The 20,074-nt window shown below is 48.2% G+C and overlaps 1 protein-coding gene across 2 annotated transcripts in view; it reads left to right on the top strand.

Moving 5' to 3' along the window:
- The window catches only part of Tdrd9 (tudor domain containing 9), a 94,375-nt gene extending 74,949 nt beyond the window's left edge, over positions 1 to 19,426 (top strand). The window contains exons 26-36 of one of the 2 annotated variants that reach the window (XM_069997455.1): positions 168 to 380; positions 604 to 693; positions 1,628 to 1,888; positions 3,402 to 3,557; positions 5,289 to 5,359; positions 7,743 to 7,852; positions 8,322 to 8,418; positions 10,024 to 10,162; positions 12,038 to 12,156; positions 17,397 to 17,469; positions 18,790 to 19,426. In XM_069997455.1, the coding sequence (XP_069853556.1) occupies positions 168 to 380; positions 604 to 693; positions 1,628 to 1,888; positions 3,402 to 3,557; positions 5,289 to 5,359; positions 7,743 to 7,852; positions 8,322 to 8,418; positions 10,024 to 10,162; positions 12,038 to 12,156; positions 17,397 to 17,469; positions 18,790 to 18,891 (1,431 nt within the window). In that variant the 3' untranslated portion in view covers positions 18,892 to 19,426. The remainder of the gene's footprint in view (positions 1 to 167; positions 381 to 603; positions 694 to 1,627; positions 1,889 to 3,401; positions 3,558 to 5,288; positions 5,360 to 7,742; positions 7,853 to 8,321; positions 8,419 to 10,023; positions 10,163 to 12,037; positions 12,157 to 17,396; positions 17,470 to 18,789) is intronic. The other variant, XM_069997456.1, reaches the window with a different exon arrangement.
- Positions 19,427 to 20,074: the final 648 nt, after the last annotated feature.

Here is a 20,074-nt window from a genome sequence, read left to right as displayed (position 1 = left end):
GGAACAGAATGTGTCACACACACTTCCTTACTTAGTTGCTCGGAGCCCTCTCTTTTCGTCTCTCACAAGCACTCTTAGCAAGTGCACATATACCCAGGACTAAGTTTGTGAAGTGCCGTGGAGTCTCCCTTTGTAGTGTTCATCCCTGCCATTCTTTTCCCTTGTAGGTGGTAGAAGTGGGCCACTTTTGGGGGTACAGGATTGATGAAAGGAACACAGAACTTCTTAAAAAGCTCACTGCTGAGATAAACCAGCTGGAACTGGCGCCCCTGCCTGTTCACCCTCACCCGGACCTGGTCTGCTTGGCGCCTTTTGCTGACTGTGACAGGGAGAGCTACTTTAGAGCCCAGATCCTTTATGTGTCTGGAGACCACGCTGAGGTAGGTTCTCTGTAACAAACCATTCAAACTAAAGGGAAATAACAGGTAGAAATGGATGTAAAATGATCACACTAGGGAAGCCTGAGATATTTCCATCATCACTATGGGTTTGAGACCTGACCCACTGGGGAAGTCTGCAGGACCGTGGACAGCACTGCGTTGTGTAAGGCTGAGGCTGTCTGAGCCATAGATCTAAGATTCACTTTTTTTTTCCATCTTCCAGGTATTCTTTGTAGACTATGGCAATAGAACGCGGGTAGAGTTGTGTCTTCTAATGGAGATTCCGAGTCAGCTTCTCGAGCTTCCATTTCAGGTGAGGTAGAGTCTGTTGTAGTGAGAGTTGGGTGCACGTGGCCCCCACCATTCCATCATACCAGCCAGGGCCCAGTGTAGGGAAGGGGCTGGCCGCTGCTGCTGCTGCTGCTGCTGCTGCTGCTGCTGTTGTTGCTGATGAGGAAAAAAATGAGATCAGAGCTGGGAAGGTGACTCAGTGGCAGAGCGCTCGCCTAGCTAATGCATGAGGCTCTGGTTCCATTCCTCGGCACCACATACACAGAAAAAGCTGGAAGTGGCGCTGTGGCTCAAGTGGTAGAGTGCTCGTCTAGAGCTGAAGAGCTGAGGGACAGCACCCAGGCCCAGAGTTCAAGCCCCAGGACTGGCAAAAAAGAAAAAAGTAAGAACAAGTTTCTTTAGCTGTGAAATTCTTACTATTTACCATTTATTTATTTATTTATTTATTTATTTATTTATTTATTTATTGTCAGTCATGGGGCCTGAACTCTGGGCCTGGGCGCTGTCCCTCAGCTCTTCAGTTCAAAATGAGCACTCTACCACTTGAGCCACAGCACTACTTTCAGCATTTTGGTGGTTAATCAGAGATAATGTCACAGACTTTTTTTCCTGCGCTGACTTCAAACCATGATCTTCGAATCTCAGCCTCTTGAATAGCTAGGATAACTGATGTGTGCCACTGGCATCTAGCTTACTTGCTTTTAAAGTCACTGCAGTATGCCTTTCTTTCTTTTTTTTTTTGGTCCAGTCGTGGGGCCTGAACTCTGGCCTGGGCACTGTCCCTCAGCTCTTCAGCTCAAGGCTAGTGCTCTACCACTAGAGCCACAGCGCCACTTCCGGCTTTTTTCTTTTTGCTTATGTGGTGCTGAGGAATCGAACCCAGGGCCTCATGCATGCAAGGCAAGCGCTCTACCACTGAGCCACCTTCCCAGCCCCTGCCTTTCTTTCTTACATAGGCTTTGGAATTTAAGATTTGCAAAATGCGACCCTCGGCGAAGTCTCTTGTTTGTGGTGAGCATTGGAGCGGCAGGGCCAGCGGGAGGTTTGCTTCCCTTGTGAGTGGCTGTGCCCTGCTGGTGAAGGTTTTCTCAGTTGTGCACAATGTACTGCATGTGGATGTGTACCGCTACTTGGGGACCCAGGACATCGTCAACATCAGAGACATCCTCATTGGAGAGGGCCATGCTGAGCTTTCAGAGGAGTCCTATGAGTCGAAAGTATGTACCTCCGTCCCTTGAGAGCACTCGTGTGTCTGCAGTCTCAGGGGAGAGGTGGGGAGGAGAAAACCAAGGAGCAGGGAGCACTTTCCCTCCTCTCCGAGGTGGTTAAGAGTAAGAGGGATGGATAGATGAATGATGCTGATGCTGATGATGGAGATGGTGGGCCAAGCCTGGATCAGGTCTGTGGGTCTGTTTATAGCTTCTGGATCTCCCTGAGGCTGTGCTGGTTGGATATCATTTTGTTCCCCATTCAAGCTTTTTCCCCTTGAAATGAAAATTAGATTTGAATGTGTTCTATAATTTTCTTCCTTTAAAATGGATTCTAAGAATTATCTTGATAATGGTGGTTATTAATAAGATATTTTTCACATTTTAAAATATATCTTGGAGCTGGGTGCTGGTGTCTCATACCCGTAATCCTAGCTACTCAGGAGGCTGAGATCTGAGAATCGCAGTTCAAAGCCAGCCCGGGCAGGAAAGACCTCGAGACTCCAATAAACCACCAGAAAACTGGAAGTAGTGCTGTAGCTCAAGTGGTAGAGCGCTCGCCTTGAGCTAAAGAGCTGAGGGACAGCGCCCAGGCCCAGAGTTCAAGCCCCACAACCGACAAAAAAAAAAAAAAATTATCTTGGGGCTGGGAAGATGGCTCAGTGGTAGAGTGCTTGCCTTACATGCATGAAGCCCTGGGTTTGATTCCTCAGCACTACATAAACAGAAAAATCCAGAAGTGGCGCTGTGGCTCAAGTGGTAGAGCGCTCATTTTGAACTGAAGAGCTGAGGGACAGCGCCCAGGCCCAGAGTTCAGGCCCCATGACTGACAAAAATTAAAATTAAAATAAAATAAAAAATTAACTTTCTTTCAAGATGAGTTGTAAAGTTACTTTTCTTGGCCTGAAAGTTTCCAAGAGGCTGCTTCTGCTCAGTGCTGAAGGTCTTTGGTTGTGCTTCTGTGGTGCTGCTGTGGGTGAAGGTTCAGGGAGTCGGGGAAGGACAGTCTAGCAAGATCATATCTAGAGAGCTGGCTAAATTTTCTAACAGCTGAAAAATAAGAACTGTGATGAGATTCCCTGTGTAAAACTGAATTTTATATGTAAAACACTTGTATTTTCTGATGGCTAACACATAATAAAGTATTACCTTCTTTTACTTGAATTTTATTTTTATTTTATTTTTTTGTCGGTCGAGGGGCCTGAACGCTGGGCCTAGGTAGGCGCTGTCCCTCAGCTCTTCAGCACAAGGCTAGCGCTCTACCACTTGAGCCACAGAGCCACTTCCGGCCTTTTCTGCTTATGTGATGCTGAGGAATGAACCCAGGGCCTCATGCATGCAAGCAAGGCAAGCACTCTACCACTGAGCCACCTTCCTGGCCCATTTACCTGAATTTTAAAATGACCTTGTCTTTACCTTAGCAATCTACAGGTTAGATATGAAATGTTTAGATTAGGTTGGAATAAGATGCTTTTAACAGAATTTCTCTTTTAACAAAAGAAAAAATTTTTACTTTGTTCAGCAAAGCCACGAAGTCCTCAAGGGTCTGTTCTCCAAGGCAGTGGAGACTGTGGCCGACGGGCCTCTGCCCTCCCCGATGAAGGACGACGAGAAGTATCTGATCCGGGTGTTGCTGGAGAGCTTTTCTTCCAGTAGACTGGGTGCTCCCAGCTGCAAGGTGTGGTGTGTGGAGCTGCAGGACACGACCTCCAGGCCTTCCGGCATGCTGGGGTGTCGCTTGGCCTGGAGCTAGACACGAGGGCTTTGCTGCTCTAGATTCTTTTGGTTTTTGAGGTCCAAGAATCCCTGAGGCCTTGGATCTCACAGCTTTCCTCCTCAGCCTCCCGAGTGTGGGTTTCAGTCTGTGCCACCATGCTTAGCTCTTTCCTGGTTCTTAGTACTCTTGCTTTTTCTACAGTGAAGTCTGTGTTTTAAGATAGGGAGGGAGGGAGGGAGGGAAGGGAAAACACTGGCGATTTTGCTCAGTGAGTGTTAAAAACCTTGCTTCTTTCCAAAGTGGCCAAGTGTCCTGGTTTTTCTGCTGTAAGAAGAGATGTGCTTTAAGGAAGAGTTGCCAGTCCAGGTTTTCTTTTCTTTTTGGGGCGGGGAGGGGGGGTTTCAGTCGTGGGGCCTGAACTCTGGGCCTGGGCGCTGTCCCTCAGCTCTTCAGCTCAAGGCTAGCGCTCTACCACTTGAGTCACAGTGCCACTTCTGGCTTTTTTCTTTTTGCTTATGTGGTGCTGAGGAATTGAACCCAGGGCCTCTGGCATGCAAGGCAAGCACTCTACCACTGAGCCACCTTCCCAGCCCCAGTCCAGATTTCCTGCTGCTGAAAGGGCTGTGGGTTGGGCACTGGGGCTGGCCCTGCCGCCTCTCTGGAGAAGAAGGCTGGCTGCAGGTTCTTCTGTTCAGAGACCCCACTTTTATTTTCCCAGCCGTTGGCCTTGCGGCATAATGCTTGTCTGTTCAATGGGTTTGATCTACGGAAAAGAATCATACTTTTATTAACATATTTGTCAATGTTTCATGAAGAGCAGAGAGGAAGAATTTTAGTCAGTTTCATTCCAGGAAAAGAACACGTGTGTGTGCATGGGCATAGTGTTTGCCAGTGTGCCACTCCTGGACTTGAACTCAGAGCCTGGACCCTGTCCCTGAGCATTTTTGCTCAAGGCTAGCACTCTACTACTTGAACCACGGTGCCATTTCTGTTTTTTTGGTGTTTAGTTGAAGATAAAGAGGGGTTGGAGACATAGCTCAGGTGATAGGGCATCAGACAATGAGCAAAAGCATCAGCTACTGAGTTTGAAGCCCAGTCTTGAACCAACAAAACCTCAAGAAATTGGAAATAAGAATCTCATGGACTTTCCTTCCTCAGCTGGTTTCAAACTGTAATCTTCATTTATCATCAGTCTCCTGTGTGACTAGGATTACAGGAGTGAGCCATTAGCACTCAGCTAGGGCTTTTTGTGTTGTGCTAAAGATCAAGTTCAGGGCCTTATACATACTAGACAAGTGCTGTACCTCGGACTTGTGTACCCAACCCAAGATACCTTTGTTTTTCTCTTTTCTTTTTTCTTTATTTTTAATCACTTCTCCCTTCCTTCCTTCCTTCCTTCCTTCCCTCCCTCCCTCCCTCCCTTCCTTCCTTCCTTCCTTCCTTCCCTCCCTCCCTCCCTCCCTCCCTCCCTCCCTCCTTCCCTCCCTCTCTTGTCCTGTCTTGTCCTACCCTACCCTTCCTTTGTTCTTGGATTTAAACTCAGGGCTTTGTGTTCAGTAGCCTCTGAGCAAGGCCTCCAGCCCTCTTACTAAACTTGGAAATGTAGTCTTTACAGTGTATGCTGACTTAGACTTTTACATGTGATGGTACATGATGTACTGCTTATTACTCACGTGTGTGCTTTGTGTGCAGGCTGTGCTACATGGGCCCTTTAACCCATATGAACTGAAGTGTCAGAGTTTGACCAGAATATCCAAGTTCAGGTAGGATTCAGTTAATTTTCCCATGAATTTTTTCTCTGCTTCTTTATTAGAGACTTCATCAGATACAAATCTTTATTTGTATCCAAACTGCTGGGATATTTCATACTCATCTTAATTCTCACCTAGCTCCAAATCTCTCTTCCACAAAAACAGTTTACAGTACATATTTTGGGGTATCTTCTCTTGGAGATTTCATTTTTCCTATTCTAGTCCTGACTGACTCCGCAGGCCTGTGGGTGTCCTGGATCTGGGATGGTAACCAGCGTGCTCTGAGCAGCCCTGTGTGGTGGCTGTGTGGTGGCCAGTGGGGTTATCTGAGGCGCAGTTGATGCTAGTTGAAGTTTGGTTAGCACCTGTCATCTTCACTAATACTGTGGATCCAGTGTGATTCTATGGAAAAGAAGACTAGCGGTGACAAGGGTCTGGATAGGGGTCCCAGAACACCATGGAAGTGTCTGGGCCTGACGGCACTTGGGAGACAGTAGAGCTGTTAGGAGGAGTTTGAGATCTGATGACTGTGGAGGCGTTTGCCAGGGCAGTGTTGGGGATCAAGGTGAGTTGGCATAGCCCAAATCTGAGCACTGAAGTAAGTTTTGATTGAATTGGATGTGGGGGTGGGGTGCTGACCCTGTGGCACAAGGGCAATGCTTATAAGCCATGTTTTAGTGTTCATCCACAAACTGAAGCCTTACTGTGATCCCTCTGGAGTGCTGGGGGCTTGCCTGCCACAAGCATGAGGACCTGAGTTCTGGTCCCAGTACTGCAAAAGAAGCCATCACTTAGGCAACCCCTAGCTTCTCAAAGTACCTCTCCATCCCTCCAGGAATGGTGGTGAGGAATTCATGGAGGAGCTGTTGAAAATGCTCAGACCCTGCCTTCCACGGTTCTTTCCTGCATGAGCACTGAAATTTGTGTGCAGAATATATTGGGTTTCTTTCTTTCTTTCTTTCTTTCTTTCTTTCTTTCTTTCTTTCTTTCTTTCTTTCTTTCTTTCTTTCTTTCTTTCCTTCTTTCCTTCCTTCCTTCCTTCCTTCCTTCTCTTTCTGTCGCTCTCTCTGTGTCTCTCTTTCTCTCTCCCTTTCTTTCCTTTTTTTAAAAAAATTTATTTTTTTTTATTGTGAAAATACTGTACAGAGGGTTTACAATTACATGGGCAAGATAATGAGTACATTTCTTATCAAGCATTGTAGCCTCCTTCTTTGTTTCCCCTTCCCATCCCTTCCCATCCTCCCCGCCCCTCTTTCTCTCCTTTCTCTCTTTTTTCTTTCTCTCTTTTTTCTTTCTCTCTTTCTTTCTTTCTTTCTTTCTTTCTTTCTTTCTTTCTTTCTTTCTTTCTTTCTTTCTCTCTTTCTCTCTTTCTCTCTTTCTTTCTTTCTTTCTTTCTTTCTTTCTTTCTTTCTTTCTTTCTTTCTCTTTCTCTCTTTCTCTCTTTCTCTCTTTCTCTCTTTCTTTCTTTCTCTCTTTCTTTCTCTCTCTCTTTGTTTGTTTGTCATGGGGTTTGAACTCTGGGCCTGGTTGCTGTCCTGAGATTTTCAGCTCAAGGCTAGCTAGCCCTCTATCACTTAAGCCACAGCACCACTTTCAGTTTTCTGGTGGTTAATTGGAGATAAGAATCTGACGGACTTAGGGCTGGGAAGGTGGCTCATTGGTAGAGTGCTTGCCTTGCATGGATGAGGCCCTGGGTTCCATTCCTCAGCACCACATAAGCAGAAAAAGCTGGAAGTGGTGCTGTGGCTCAAGTGGTAGAGCGCTAGCCTTGAGCTGAAGAGCTGAGGGACAGTGCCAGGCACAGAGTTCAGGCACCGTAACTGGCAAAAAAAAAAAAAAAAAAAAAAGAGTCTGACAGACTTTCCTGCCCTGGCTGGTTTTGAACTGTGGTCCTCAGATCTCAGGCTCCTGAGAAGGTAGGATTACAGGCGTGAGTCACTGGTGCCCACTACATTGGATTTCTGAGTGAGAGGTTCCTTCTCAGACTGGTCCTTGGTGTAACTGAGGCCAGGACAGGAGGTACCTGTGGGACAAACAGGCTGGAGCTTAGGCTGGTCAGTGATGAGGGACAAGAAAGAAGAAACGTCCTGTACAGTGCCTGCAAATCTGTTGCTGCTGAGAAGCAGCGTGGGGAGAGTAGGCTCATGCGAAGGCCCTCTGCAGGACGCAGAGCAGGTAGAGGAGCAAGTTGGGGCATCCTCATGTGCTGGTGGCATGAAGACAAGGAGAGATGGCCACAGGAGGAGTGGGGAGGGTGGAAGGGAGGAACGTGAGAGCCAGTGTGGGGAGGGCGCAGCCTGTAGATTAGTCTGTGACTGCCCCTGGCATGACCGTCTGGCATGATTCATTGCCTGATCAGGGGGCCGATACCCTGTCTCCTGCCAATTCTTTGCAGGTGTGTGTGGATCGAGAAGGAGAGCATCAACTCAGTTGTCATCAGTGACGCCCCTGCTGACCTGCACCAGAGAATGCTGGTGGCAGCCTCACTCTCGGTCAACGCCACTGGTGAGCAGAGGGCTTTGATTTGTCTGTCCTCTCTCCTTTTCCTTGACAGACTGCATGTGTTTCTGCTCATATATTATACTTTTAGGCTATTTCCTGAGTGCGCTGGCTGAAGCAGGTTTAAGAAGTGAAACGTTATTGCTTTCTGTTACACAAGAATGTGGGAATTAGTTGAGTCCTTAACACTCAGTTATTCATTGTGCTTGGCTAGAGAATAAACCCAAGATTTGGGGTCTGGGAAAAGTCAGTCGTGTAATGAGGTGAAAGGGAAGAAAAGAGTGATTCCTCAGAGGGGCGACTGCCAAAGCAGCCTCCTGAGGTGTCTGTCTAGAGGAGGTAGGTGGTGGAGCTGAGGGCAGAGGGGTGAGTTCTCTTTGGTGGGCTGGGAGCCCATGAGACAGACCCAGCAGATGTGGGCGGCCGGTGAGCAGGGCTGGGCTTCCACACTGACTTCTAGTTCCCTGTGCCGCAGGGTCCACCATGCTCCTGAGAGAGACTTCTCTGATGCCTCACATCCCCGGCCTCCCAGCTCTTCTCAGCATGCTGTTCGCACCAGTGATGGAGTTGAGGTAGAGCGTGTTGACCCTACCTGAGCTGATGGAGCCAGAAGGCATTTTCTTTCCTCTTTAAGAGAAGCATTTGCAGAAGGGGAGTGTGTGTGTGTGTGTGTGTGTGTGTGTGTGTGTGTGTGTGTGTGTGTGTGTGTGTGTGTGTGTGTGTGTGTGTGTGTGTGTGTGTGTGTGTGTGTGTGTGTGTCTGGGACTTGAACTTGGCACTGTCCTGAGTTGCTGTTGTTGTTAAAGAACCTCTTGTTTATTTCTGTCCCTGAGCTCTTTTGCTCAAAGCTAGCACACTGCCACTTGAGTTGCACCTCTACTTCTGGCTTTTTTTTGCTGGTTAGTTGGAGATAAGAGTCTCCTTCCCTGGCTGGCTTCAACCCACGATCTTCAGATCGCAGCCTCCCGATCTTCAGATCTCAGGCTCCCGAAGAGTAGGTAGGATGACTGGCGTGGCCACTGCCACCCAGCTTGTCTGGCAGTTTTGTGGCTATCCCTCGGCTCCACTTTGATTCATTCTTGCTACCACTGATGAATACACAGCTCTGGACTTCCTTTTATTATTATTTTTTTAGCTTTATGGTGGTGCAAAAGTGATACTTGATAGAAGAAGCCATACTTGAGCTTTGAGCTCGACTGTGCCCCTGGGCCGGCCACAGGCAGTCGGGTTCGCTGGCATCGTGGGTGGCTGCAGGTGTTCCCACAGGGCGGGAAAGCCAGCACTCTGCAGCATGCTGCGTTGAGTTGCTGGGGTGCTCATGTCGGGGCGCTCAGGGCATTTTCTGCCTCTCTCATCAGCAGCTCTTGTCATGGGAACCAGGATAACAGGAGGAGGACTGTCTAGCTGATTGTAGTTTTTGTGCCAAGACTGAATGGGGACTTTTCAAGTGACATCTTACCGAGAACGGTGTGCAGATACAGCTGTCTCATAAGACACTACTGGAGCCCTGGGAGCCTCAGTGCACTCCCAGGGTGAAGCATTGTGCTAGGCAGCCTTGGTCGGGACAGAGTAGATAAGAAGAACAGAGGAGGAAGGTCTTACTGTGGCCTGAGGTCTCAGAGCCTTCTAGTGGAGGTGTCCTCCAGAAATCTCCCTAGTGATGGGCTGGGAAGGTGGCTCAGTGGTAGAGCACTTGCCTTGCATGCTCGAGGCCCTGGGTTTGATTCCTCAGCACCACATAAGCAAAAAAAAAAGCCAGAAGTAGCGCTGTGGCTCAAGTGGTAGAGCACTAGCCTTGAGCCTGAAGAGCTGAGGGACAGCGCCCAGGCCCAGAGTTCAGGCCCCATGACCGGACCCAAAAAAAAAAAAAAAAGAAATCTCCCTAGTGAAAAGCTAGCCCATTAAGAGCTACTCAAAAACAGAACCAAGAAACTGTATTATAATTCTGTGTTCATTAGCTCATCTATGTCAGTGAAAAAGAAATTCATATTAATAGTGGGTTAATATGGGTATTTGACTCTCATCGTAACAATATCTTTTTCTGTGTAAAAACCAGAGGAAATACACAAATGAAATGAGTTGCTATGTCAGGCATAATGGAGGAGGATTTTATCAGTCAATTCTTGAGTGTTAAAATAGTGAAATACAGTGAACGTCCCTTAAAATGCGTACCTCAGGGTTGATCGCGACGGAAAATGCTACACTGGTGTCCTGTGTGGTTTGGGATGGAGTCCGACCACCGAGGCCCCTGTGCTGCCGGAGCATGACATGGAACTGGCGTTCGACGTGCAGTTCAGCGTGGAGGACATCGTCGAGGTTAGTGTGACGGCTCTTCACAGAGCCAGCGAGTCCTCGACTCACCATGCTTTCACCCTAAGGATATTGTGTCTGCTGTCATGCTTTATCTGGTGGCATACACGCTTGTCCTCAGGGTGACAGCTCTCCCTGGTGCCCTCTGTGCTGCCAGGGAGAGAGAGTGCTCCTGACCTGAGCAGAGAGTGCTCCTGACCTCAGCAGAGAGAGTGCTCCTGACCTGAGCAGAGAGTGCTCCTGACCTGAGCAGAGAGTGCTCCTGACCTGAGCAGAGAGTGCTCCTGACCTGAGCAGAGAGTGCTCCTGACCTGAGCAGAGAGTGCTCCTGACCTCAGCAGAGAGAGTGCTCCTGACCTGAGCAGAGAGTGCTCCTGACCTCAGCAGAGAGTGCTCCTGACCTGAGCAGAGAGTGCTCCTGACCTCAGCAGAGTGCTCCTGACCTGAGCAGAGAGTGCTCCTGACCTGAGCAGAGAGTGCTCCTGACCTCAGCAGAGAGTGCTCCTGACCTCAGCAGAGAGTGCTCCTGACCTGAGCAGAGAGTGCTCCTGACCTCAGCAGAGAGTGCTCCTGACCTCAGCAGAGAGTGCTCCTGACCTGAGCAGAGGGAGTGCTCCTGACCTGAGCAGAGAGTGCTCCTGACCTGAGCAGAGAGTGCTCCTGACCTGAGCAGAGAGTGCTCCTGACCTCAGCAGAGAGAGTGCTCCTGACCTCAGCAGAGAGTGCTCCTGACCTCAGCAGAGAGTGCTCCTGACCTCAGCAGAGAGTGCTCCTGACCTGAGCAGAGAGTGCTCCTGACCTGAGCAGAGAGTGCTCCTGACCTGAGCAGAGAGTGCTCCTGACCTCAGCAGAGAGTGCTCCTGACCTGAGCAGAGAGAGTGCTCCTGACCTGAGCAGAGAGTGCTCCTGACCTCAGCAGAGAGTGCTCCTGACCTCAGCAGAGAGTGCTCCTGACCTCAGCAGAGAGTGCTCTTGACCTGAGCAGAGGGAGTGCTCCTGACCTGAGCAGAGAGTGCTCCTGACCTGAGCAGAGAGAGTGCTCCTGACCTGAGCAGAGAGTGCTCCTGACCTGAGCAGAGAGTGCTCCTGACCTCAGCAGAGAGTGCTCCTGACCTCAGCAGAGAGTGCTCCTGACCTCAGCAGAGAGTGCTCCTGACCTCAGCAGAGAGAGTGCTCCTGACCTCAGCAGAGAGTGCTCCTGACCTCAGCAGAGAGTGCTCCTGACCTCAGCAGAGAGTGCTCCTGACCTCAGCAGAGAGTGCTCCTGACCTGAGCAGAGAGTGCTCCTGACCTGAGCAGAGGGAGTGCTCCTGACCTGAGCAGAGGGAGTGCTCCTGACCTGAGCAGAGGGAGTGCTCCTGACCTGAGCAGAGAGTGCTCCTGACCTGAGCAGAGAGTGCTCCTGACCTGGGCAGAGAGAGTGCTCCTGACCTGAGCAGAGAGTGCTCCTGACCTGGGCAGAGAGAGTGCTCCTGACCTGAGCAGAGAGAGTTGGGGTGATAGGTAACAGTAGGAGGGTGTGGTTAACAAAGAGAAGATGCTTGTGGACCAAGAAGTTTATTATTTGCATGTATAAAAACAGGACAGTGAAGTGTGTTCATTGTTTTAAGAACTGGGAGGGGGTGGGGTCAAACATATGGGTGAAGTTGATCAGGATACCTTGTATACCTGTGTGGACATGTCACAGTGAAATTCCCCTATATGATTAATATATGTGGTAGTGATTATTAATATTATTTCTTTTGTTTTAATAGTTAAACATTCATCCCATGCAGGTGTCAGTCATAGAAAGTCACTCTGAGTGCTACAAGCTGCTTCCTGGGGGATAAAACCCAAGCTGTGTGGAGCTGTGTGAATATTTGTGTCACTGTTTATTTGCAGATCAACATTCTCAGGGCTGCCATCAACAAGCTGGTGTGTGATGGACCAAATGGGTCCGAGTATCTCGGACCAGAAAGAATTGTGCAGTTACAGGATAATGCCCGTCAGAAACTTCTAGGGTAAGTCGTGTCATGAGGCAGAGCGGTGTTGATTGTGGATGTGAGGCAGCATGTAGGAAGTTTGTTGGATCGATCGGCTGCCTCACAGGAGCCTCTAGAGCCAAGACAGCCGCAGACGTTGTTGGGGTGTTGACCCCACACTGTCAGCCAGAGTGCAGGCGGCATTGGCCTGGATGGGCGACTCTAGGAAAGCATGCTGGAGGGGTCATTTTGGATGCCAGGGCAGGGCACAGGACCACAGTGAATGGGTACCATAGATCGAGGAGGAAGTTTTACCTCTCTGGATTCCTCGTTAGCCAAACGCAGCCAGAGGGCAGGGAGTGCCCCTTGATGGAGATGGTGAGCCAGAGTCAGCTTGGAGGACCAGAGGAGGCTGAGGAGATGGGCACGGTCAGGAAGAGAAACAAAGGCGTCCCACTCCTGGGGTGGTGCGTCATCTGAGGGCCAGCATCTCAGGTAGGGCGCCAGTTCCTCTGCCCTCTGTTCCTGTGCTGGCTGGAAGCTGGAGCCCTGAAGGGAAGATGCCATAAGCACCCCCGGGGGTTCTTCTTCCCCGACCCGCTTCAACCAGGGTCTTCAAAAGGTATTGAGTACATAGAGCTGCATTAGAAATTGTGAGAAAGGCTAACTCTACTTTCTTTGCTCATTTTCTTTGCAAATAAGAATGTTTTACTATAATGTTCCTGCCTTGAAACTTAACGTACATGGAAGAGCGCGTGAAGGGCAGGGAATGAGGCTTCTAGGGACTGGACCCTCCTTCAGCCTGACAGCCTGGCAGCCCTGCCCCTCAGCACAAGGAGCTGTGTCCTGGTTAGTTAGTGTTGAGCACCAAAATGCTTTTAGTGAATGTGTGGAGCTGTGCAGACCATCAGCACCATTTGGAGGCAGTGTTGGTCACAGCCTTTGAGTCTGCCCGGGCTGCCTGCTTCCTCTTGGCCCCCAGAGGGGCTTGCTGACCACAGGGGCCAACACTTGCCCTGAGCGGATCTTGCTTCACCCTTCTCTATGTAAAGGAAGTCTTATTGCAGCCCATGTTTGACGATGTGTGTCTTCCTTGGCTGCTTTGACACCAGGAGGCTCAGTCATGGTCTCCTGAGGATAGGCCACAGTTGCCACTAGCTTGCTAGATACAGAATCGTGACGTTTGAACAACTTGTACAAATGACTAAAACTAAGAGATTTGATACCTACAATGGGTAGACTTTGTGGCTTGTAAGCCGCACATCAGTAAGCTGTCTACCCTCAGCTTTGGACGGCCGTGGGCTATGGCTCTATACATCTGCCCTCTCTGGCATTTTGATATATATGCAATCATATTTTCTTTAAAAATCTACTTTTATTAAGTAAGGTTTGTCCATGTTGTAACATGTTCATCATTGGCATATGCCATTTTGTTATTCCTTTACCAGTTGATAAAGTTTGTGAGTTGTTTCTAGCATTTGGCTCTGTGGATAACAGAGCCTTGTCACGGTTTTTGTGAGCATGTTTGCAGATGCCTCCCTTGGGTAGAAATTCAGGAGTAGAATTGTTGGGTTGTATCAGTCTGTGTTAATTTTTAAAGAAAGGACCAAATGGACAAACTCTTTGCAAAGTCCCCATGCCTCCCACGACTGCACACCAGCTCCTATTTCCACATCCTCACCTGCACGGCACGGCCAGACTGTTTTGTTTTTACTGTAGCCAGTCTACTGGTATGCGATAATATCGAACTGTAGATAACCTCGTTATGTAGCAATAATTTGTTTGGCCAACAGTTTATCTATCTTTGGCCAATAATTTATCTTTCTTTGATCTTTCACCCATTTATAAATGTTTTGTCTTCTCATTGAATTATAGAAATGCCTTATAAATTGCCCCATTGTCTTTCACCTTAATATGTTCTGTAGATGACAGAGGGTTTTTGTGTATGTGGGAGCACGCGCGCGCGCGTGTGTATGTATGTATGTATGTATGTATGTATGTATGTATGTATGTATGTGTATATGTATATGTGCGCGCGCATGTATGTATGTGCCAGTCCAGGGGCTTGAACTCTGGGCCTAGGCTCTGTCATTGAGCTCTTTTTGTGCTCAAGTGTTCTATCACTTCAGCCATAGCCCCACTTGAGGCTTTTTCTGGGATTAATTAGAGATAAGAGTGTCATAGACTTTCCTGTCCAGGCTGGCTTCAAAGTGCAATCCTCAGATCTCAGCCTCCTGAGTAGCTAGGATGACAGGTGTGAGCCACTGGTGCTCTGCTGACAGTTTTCTTCTTTTTGGCAGTACTGAGATTTAAACTGAAAGCCTTGTGCTTTCTACTCTGCCTTCTGAACCACACCACCAGCCCCTTTTTGTACTGGTTAATTTTTTCATTGTGAAAGTAGTAGGAAAGTTTATTAGGAAAAGAATACACTGACAGTCGACTGAAAATGGGTCAACTCCAAGGAAGAATGACCTACCTACACTGGCTACTTTTACGATCGATTCTCGCTTCCTGCCCAGGTATGTGCCTGGACCGACATTCTCCTATTTTTTACTTCTGTCTGTAGCAGGAATGATGAGTGGGTGTCATTACATCCAGCTTTTTCTGATGAATGGCATCTTAAAGACTTTCCTGCCTAGGACTGACTTAGAACTATGATTCTCCCCATGGCAGCCTCTCATGTAGCTGTGATGTCAGACACGCACTGCTGTATCCAACTGTTGATTGGGATGGGCTCTAATGTGGATGGGTTGGCTCAAACAGTGATTCTCCCAATCTCCTAAGTAGCCTCATAAGTAGCTAGGATTAGAGGCATGAGCCACCAGTGCCTGCCTGATCAAAGGTTTTTGTTTTGGTGGTAAATACTTTTTATCTGTTGTCACTTCAGTGCTTTCTGCCTGTCATGGGCAACCCTTGCCTTCCTGTCCTGTTCTCCCTCCTTCACAGCCGTGTTACTGCTGATCTTCTTCCCACCCCCATGCAGGATCCTCTGCCTGGGTTGGGCTGAATCTCTAGGTGAGACTGGGGAAGAAGAGAACATCTGTTTGGATTTTTTAAACATTTCTCTTAACACTGTTTTTGGTTTGTTGACCACCATAGGACTTGAACTTAAGGTCTGGGTGCTGTTCCTGAGCTCTTTTTGCTCAAGGCTAGCACTCTACCACTTTGAGCTACGGCTCCAGTTCTGGCTTTTGGGTGGTTAATTGGAGATAAGAGTCTCATAGACTTTTCCTGCCCAAGCTGGCTTTGAATTGTGATTCTCATCTGCCTCCTGAGTAGCTAGGTGTGAGCAACTAGCATCTGGCTCTTAACACTGTTTTATAGATTTCAGTATGCAAGTCTTGTTCTTTTCTTAAATTATTTTTAACTGTTTTAGTTTCTTTGATGCTGTTTGAATGAAAATTTTAAATTTTAGTTTTGAGTTGCTCATTTCTAGCAAAGTTTTGTACAGTAAGCTCTTCTTTTTTTTTTTTTTTTTTGGGTCCGGTTGTGGGGCTTGAACTCTGGGCCTGGGCACTGTCCCTCAGCTCTTCAGCTCAAGGCTAGCACTCTACCACTTGAGCCACAGCGCCACTTCCAGCTTTTTTTCTTTTTGCTTATGTGGTGCTGAGGAATCAAACCCAGGGCCTCAGGCATGCAAGGCAAGCGCTCTACCACTGAGCCACCTTCCCAGCTCTGATCTCTTCTTTTGTGACCTTATAAACTCATCTGTCAGTGTTGGTGGTTCTTGTAGACACTTTGGGATTTCCTACATTCATCATTATTCTGCTTCTAATAATAGTTCTCATTTTCAGGTCTTTTTTTTTTTTTTTTTTTTTTTTGGTCAGTTGTGAGGCCTGAACTCTGGGCCTGGGTGCTGTCCCTCAGCTCTTCAGCTCAAGGCTAGTGCTCTATCACTTGAGCCACAGCGCCACTTCTGGCTTTTTTTGCTTATGTGGTACTGAGGAAATCAAACCCAGGGCCTCATGCATGCAAGGCAAGCGCTCTCCCAGGGAGCTGCCTTCCCAGCCCTTCAGGGCTGTATTGTCTCCTATAAATTCAGTTGCTTTGGTTCTCTGTGCATGACCCATCTTTTTCTGTCCTTTTACTTGCAATCTGTGTTGTATTCTGAAGGTCTTTAACTTGGTCCTCCTTATCCCTCCTGTCTTCTTCTGCTAAGAGACATTTTGTAGTGCATCTGGTTGTGTACCTGTGTTGCTGGTTGTGCAGTGTGGAGTATATCCTGATGCGTTCATGTGGTTGGTTCTATCCCTGAGGCTCTGCTCAGTGCCCTTCTGCTTTCCCTCTCAGTTCTTCATATTGGATAATGACTATAGGTCTGTCCTTAAGTTTACTGACTTTTAAAAATTAGAACAACTGGGAATTTTCTGCTTCAGTTATTATGCTTTTTATTCTAGAATTTCTTCCCTCACTCCCCCTCTTCCTTCCTTCCTTCCTTCCTTTCCTTCCTTCCTTCCTTCCTTCCTTTCGTTCTTTCTCTTCCTCTCTTCCTCTCTTCCTCTCTTTCTTTCTTTCTTTCTTTCTTTCTTTCTTTCTTTCTTTCTTTCTTTCTTTCTTTCTTTCTTTCTTTCTTTCTTTCCTTCTTTCCTTCCTTCTTTCTGTTGTAGGGCTTAAACTCTGGGCCTGGGCACTGTCCCTCAGCTCTTCACCTCAAGGCAAGCGCTCTACCGCTTGAGCCACAGCACCAGTTCCAGTTTTCTGGTGGTTATTTGGAGATCAGAGTCTCACAGACTTTCCTGCCCGGACTGGCTTTGAACCTCAATCCTCAGATCTCAGCCTCCCGAGTAGCTAGGATGACAGGCGTGAGCCACCAGTGCCTGGCTAGAATTTCCATTTTTATGTAGTTTTATTGAAGCGCTTTCTGAGTCATTATTGCCATGGTGTAAGTGTTTGCTCATGGCTTGCCCTGTTCCCTGAGCATCTCTGTGGTAGCTGCTCCGAGGTCTGTGTGAGATGAGGCTGATCTGGGCCCACGCGGTCAGCTTCTGGCACTGCTCTTTGTTTTTCTTTTCTGAACAGGTCACGTGCTCGTGTGTGACGCCTGTCTCTTAATTTCTGGTGACACAATTGTGTAATATGTCTTAACACTTCCCAGGCATTTTTGTAGTCATTTTTGTTGGTTATTTAATGTGCTGTAAATTAAATATTCTCTGATCAAAACTACATACATTTGACCTGTTGAGGATTTGTCTGATTTTGAGGGTAATGTATAGGATTTAAATCAGAGTACTATTTTTTAATAATGTTTAATAAAAATAAGTTATTTTTCTTAATTGCAGCCTGTTCTGTCAGTTGAAGCCTAGAGAGAAGATTGTTCCCAAGTGGCATGAAAAGCCCTATGAGTGGAATCAGGTGAGTGGGAGGTGGCTCTGTGTGGGTGAGGAGAAGGTCACTGGGTGGACCTTGGTTCAGAACCAGGGCCTCCTTGGCGGTGACAACACAGCGTCAAGGCAGAGTGGGCAGCACAGGTGAGTGGTGAGTGCTGGCGGCCGTGGAGCGGGTGGCTGCTTCTGCTCTGCCTCCCCATGGCTGCCTGGAAAAGTACGTTTAGAAAAGACAAGTGTGAGTGGCGGGCCGGAACCCTGCCGCGCCTGGCACTGTTGAAAGCTGCTTTGCCCCTCCTTTACCGGGGCTGCGGGGGGGGGGGGGGGGGGGGGGAGGGGGCTTTAGATGGCTCGTCAGCGCGCTGCATCCATACACTGCTGGCTGAGGAATAGCAGCTCTGGAGGCTGAGATCAGAGTCCAGCAGAGACGGCTCTGGGAGCCGTTGCAGACAGCCGCCTTCTGGCTGCACCGTCATGTGACAGGGACAGAGTGTCCGTGAGATCTCTGGTGTCTGAGAATGTTCACCCCATGGTGGGACTGTTCTAGGGGTCCCTACTCTCAGAACTCATCACCTTCCAGAGGCCCATGTCTCCTGATACCGTCACACTGAGGGTCTCTGTGTCAGTATAGGAATCTGAGCATAGCAGTGTTGACAAAAGGTAGAGCAGGCTTTGTCCTTTCCCAATTTCCTCTGTGAGGCCTAAAGAATGGAGTCAGGTGTGGCTTCAGCGGAAGGAGTGGAGGCAGGGGTCTGAAGCTTCAATTCTAGAGCCAGAGGCGTCTTCGCAAGCCAGCTAGGGCAAGGGTTCCCACCTCTGAGGCGTTTAGGTTCCATTGTGTCCTCCGGACGTCCCGTCCAGGGTCTCCTGCGGGGAACCGGGTTTCACAGCGCAGAGCAGGGTCGTTCCTGAAGTTGACTTCTAACAGTGGGAAGTGCTTTGAAAGCAGAACTCATTTGCAATTGGTATGTTTTAGGGAACTTAGTATCTTAAATAAATTGGAAATAAGTTTTTAAAAAAACACTGAGGACTGGTGGAGTGGCTCAAGTGGTGGAGCACCTGCAAGTCCAAGGCCTGAGTTCAAACTCCAGTATCATGGGAAAAATGAGTTACTCGTTCCTGTTCCTATTTACTAGGCAGTGCAGGAGATTTCTCAGTAAGGCTTTCCTTATTAATGAATGATCAGATCCGTAAATGAATGATCAGATCCGTAGTATGAGAACCGCCATACAGTGTTGAAAAGCAGAGCTCTTTTTTTGTCATACATCTATATGTGTATAATTGTATTTATTTTATGCTAGTCAGGCCCCACCACAGAGCCTGACTGGTCCTTCTGTCTGCCCATTAGGTTGATCCGAAGCTGGTCATGGAGCAGGCTGACCGGGAAGGCAGCCGAGGGAAGAATACTTTTCTCTACCAGCTTCACAAGCTTCTGGTGCTCAGTCCCTAAAGTGGGCGGCTTGCACCCAGCCACACCGGGAAGCCAAGGGCTCTTTAAATGCTTCCCGAGCCAGGCCTGCCGAAGCCCGTCTTCTCCATCCTACTGCCTCTGCCTGGGGTGGAGATTGGATAGGGAAGATTGGACAGTACAGTCTTTTCTAGAAGGCTTTTGGAAAAAGTTTTTAGAAAAGAAGACTTGGTTTTGGCAAATGCTGCATTGTGCTTTAAGTGTGACAGTGAAGAAGTAGCCAGGCTCACACGCATGGTTCCGGCGTGTGCGTGCAAGTCTCTCCTGTCACCCACAGGGCTGCACCTGGGGTGGAGCAGAGCTTGGCAGGGGGGGGGTGCACGTGTGTGTGTGCACATGTGCATGTACGCATGTGTGGTTTCTTAAAACCATGGGGCATTTTCTGATCTTTGCTTTTCATGAGGAAAAATTTGGGCAGAATTTAATTTTTGTACATGTAGGACTTTTTGTTATGTTACAGCTTGTTGTTTATGTTTTGGAAATCAAAAAGATGACCTGGCAACTTGCATATGTATGAAACCAGTAAAACTGTTAGATGTTTCTGGTAGTTTGGGTCAGACAGTACTGTATGTTTTGGTCTAAAAAGATTTGAGTTTATAAAACCTGGGAAGGGATTAAGCCTTCTTTTAAGAAGTCAGCTCTTGAAAGGAGCAAAGTGGTAGATTTCAGACACCCAGCACTCACCAGCTTCTCCTTGAGGTTTAGTCAAAACAATTGGAGACAGCTGCTACACACCTATAGTCCTAGCAGGAGGATCAAAAGTTCACGGCTCACCTGAGCTACCTAGTTGATCCTAACAGAAAAAATTGTAGATGATAGGTGATGGGGAAAAGTTCGTTTATGAGTAGGTAGTACATGAAACACGCAGAGACTGGATGGCGGGGCGGGGTAAGGCAGCCCAGCATGCATGGTGCTGCCAAGGCCAGGAGTAAGGAGAGCGAAAGGAGAGGAGGCTGCGCAAGAACAGAGGACAGCCCTGCGCAGATGCACAGTCTGGACAGAGCGTCTGGGATCTCATAGCACGCCAGCCTTGCGGAAGTTCCCCTGGCACGTGCTTAGAAATCAGCCATTTTCTGACCTTGCTGCTCTGAATGTCAAAAGCCCGCGCCTCTCCTGTGCCCAGGGAGCCTGCAGCGACTCATTTATCCTAAGAGTCAGTTTTATA

This window comes from Dipodomys merriami, unplaced genomic scaffold, assembly GCF_024711535.1.
Source record: "Dipodomys merriami isolate MVZ:Mamm:240054 unplaced genomic scaffold, mDipMer1.0.p SCAF_50, whole genome shotgun sequence".
Classification (NCBI taxonomy): domain Eukaryota; kingdom Metazoa; phylum Chordata; class Mammalia; order Rodentia; family Heteromyidae; genus Dipodomys; species Dipodomys merriami.
The sequence above is the reverse complement of the archived record's forward strand: the minus strand, read 5'-3'. Positions and strand labels throughout refer to the sequence as shown.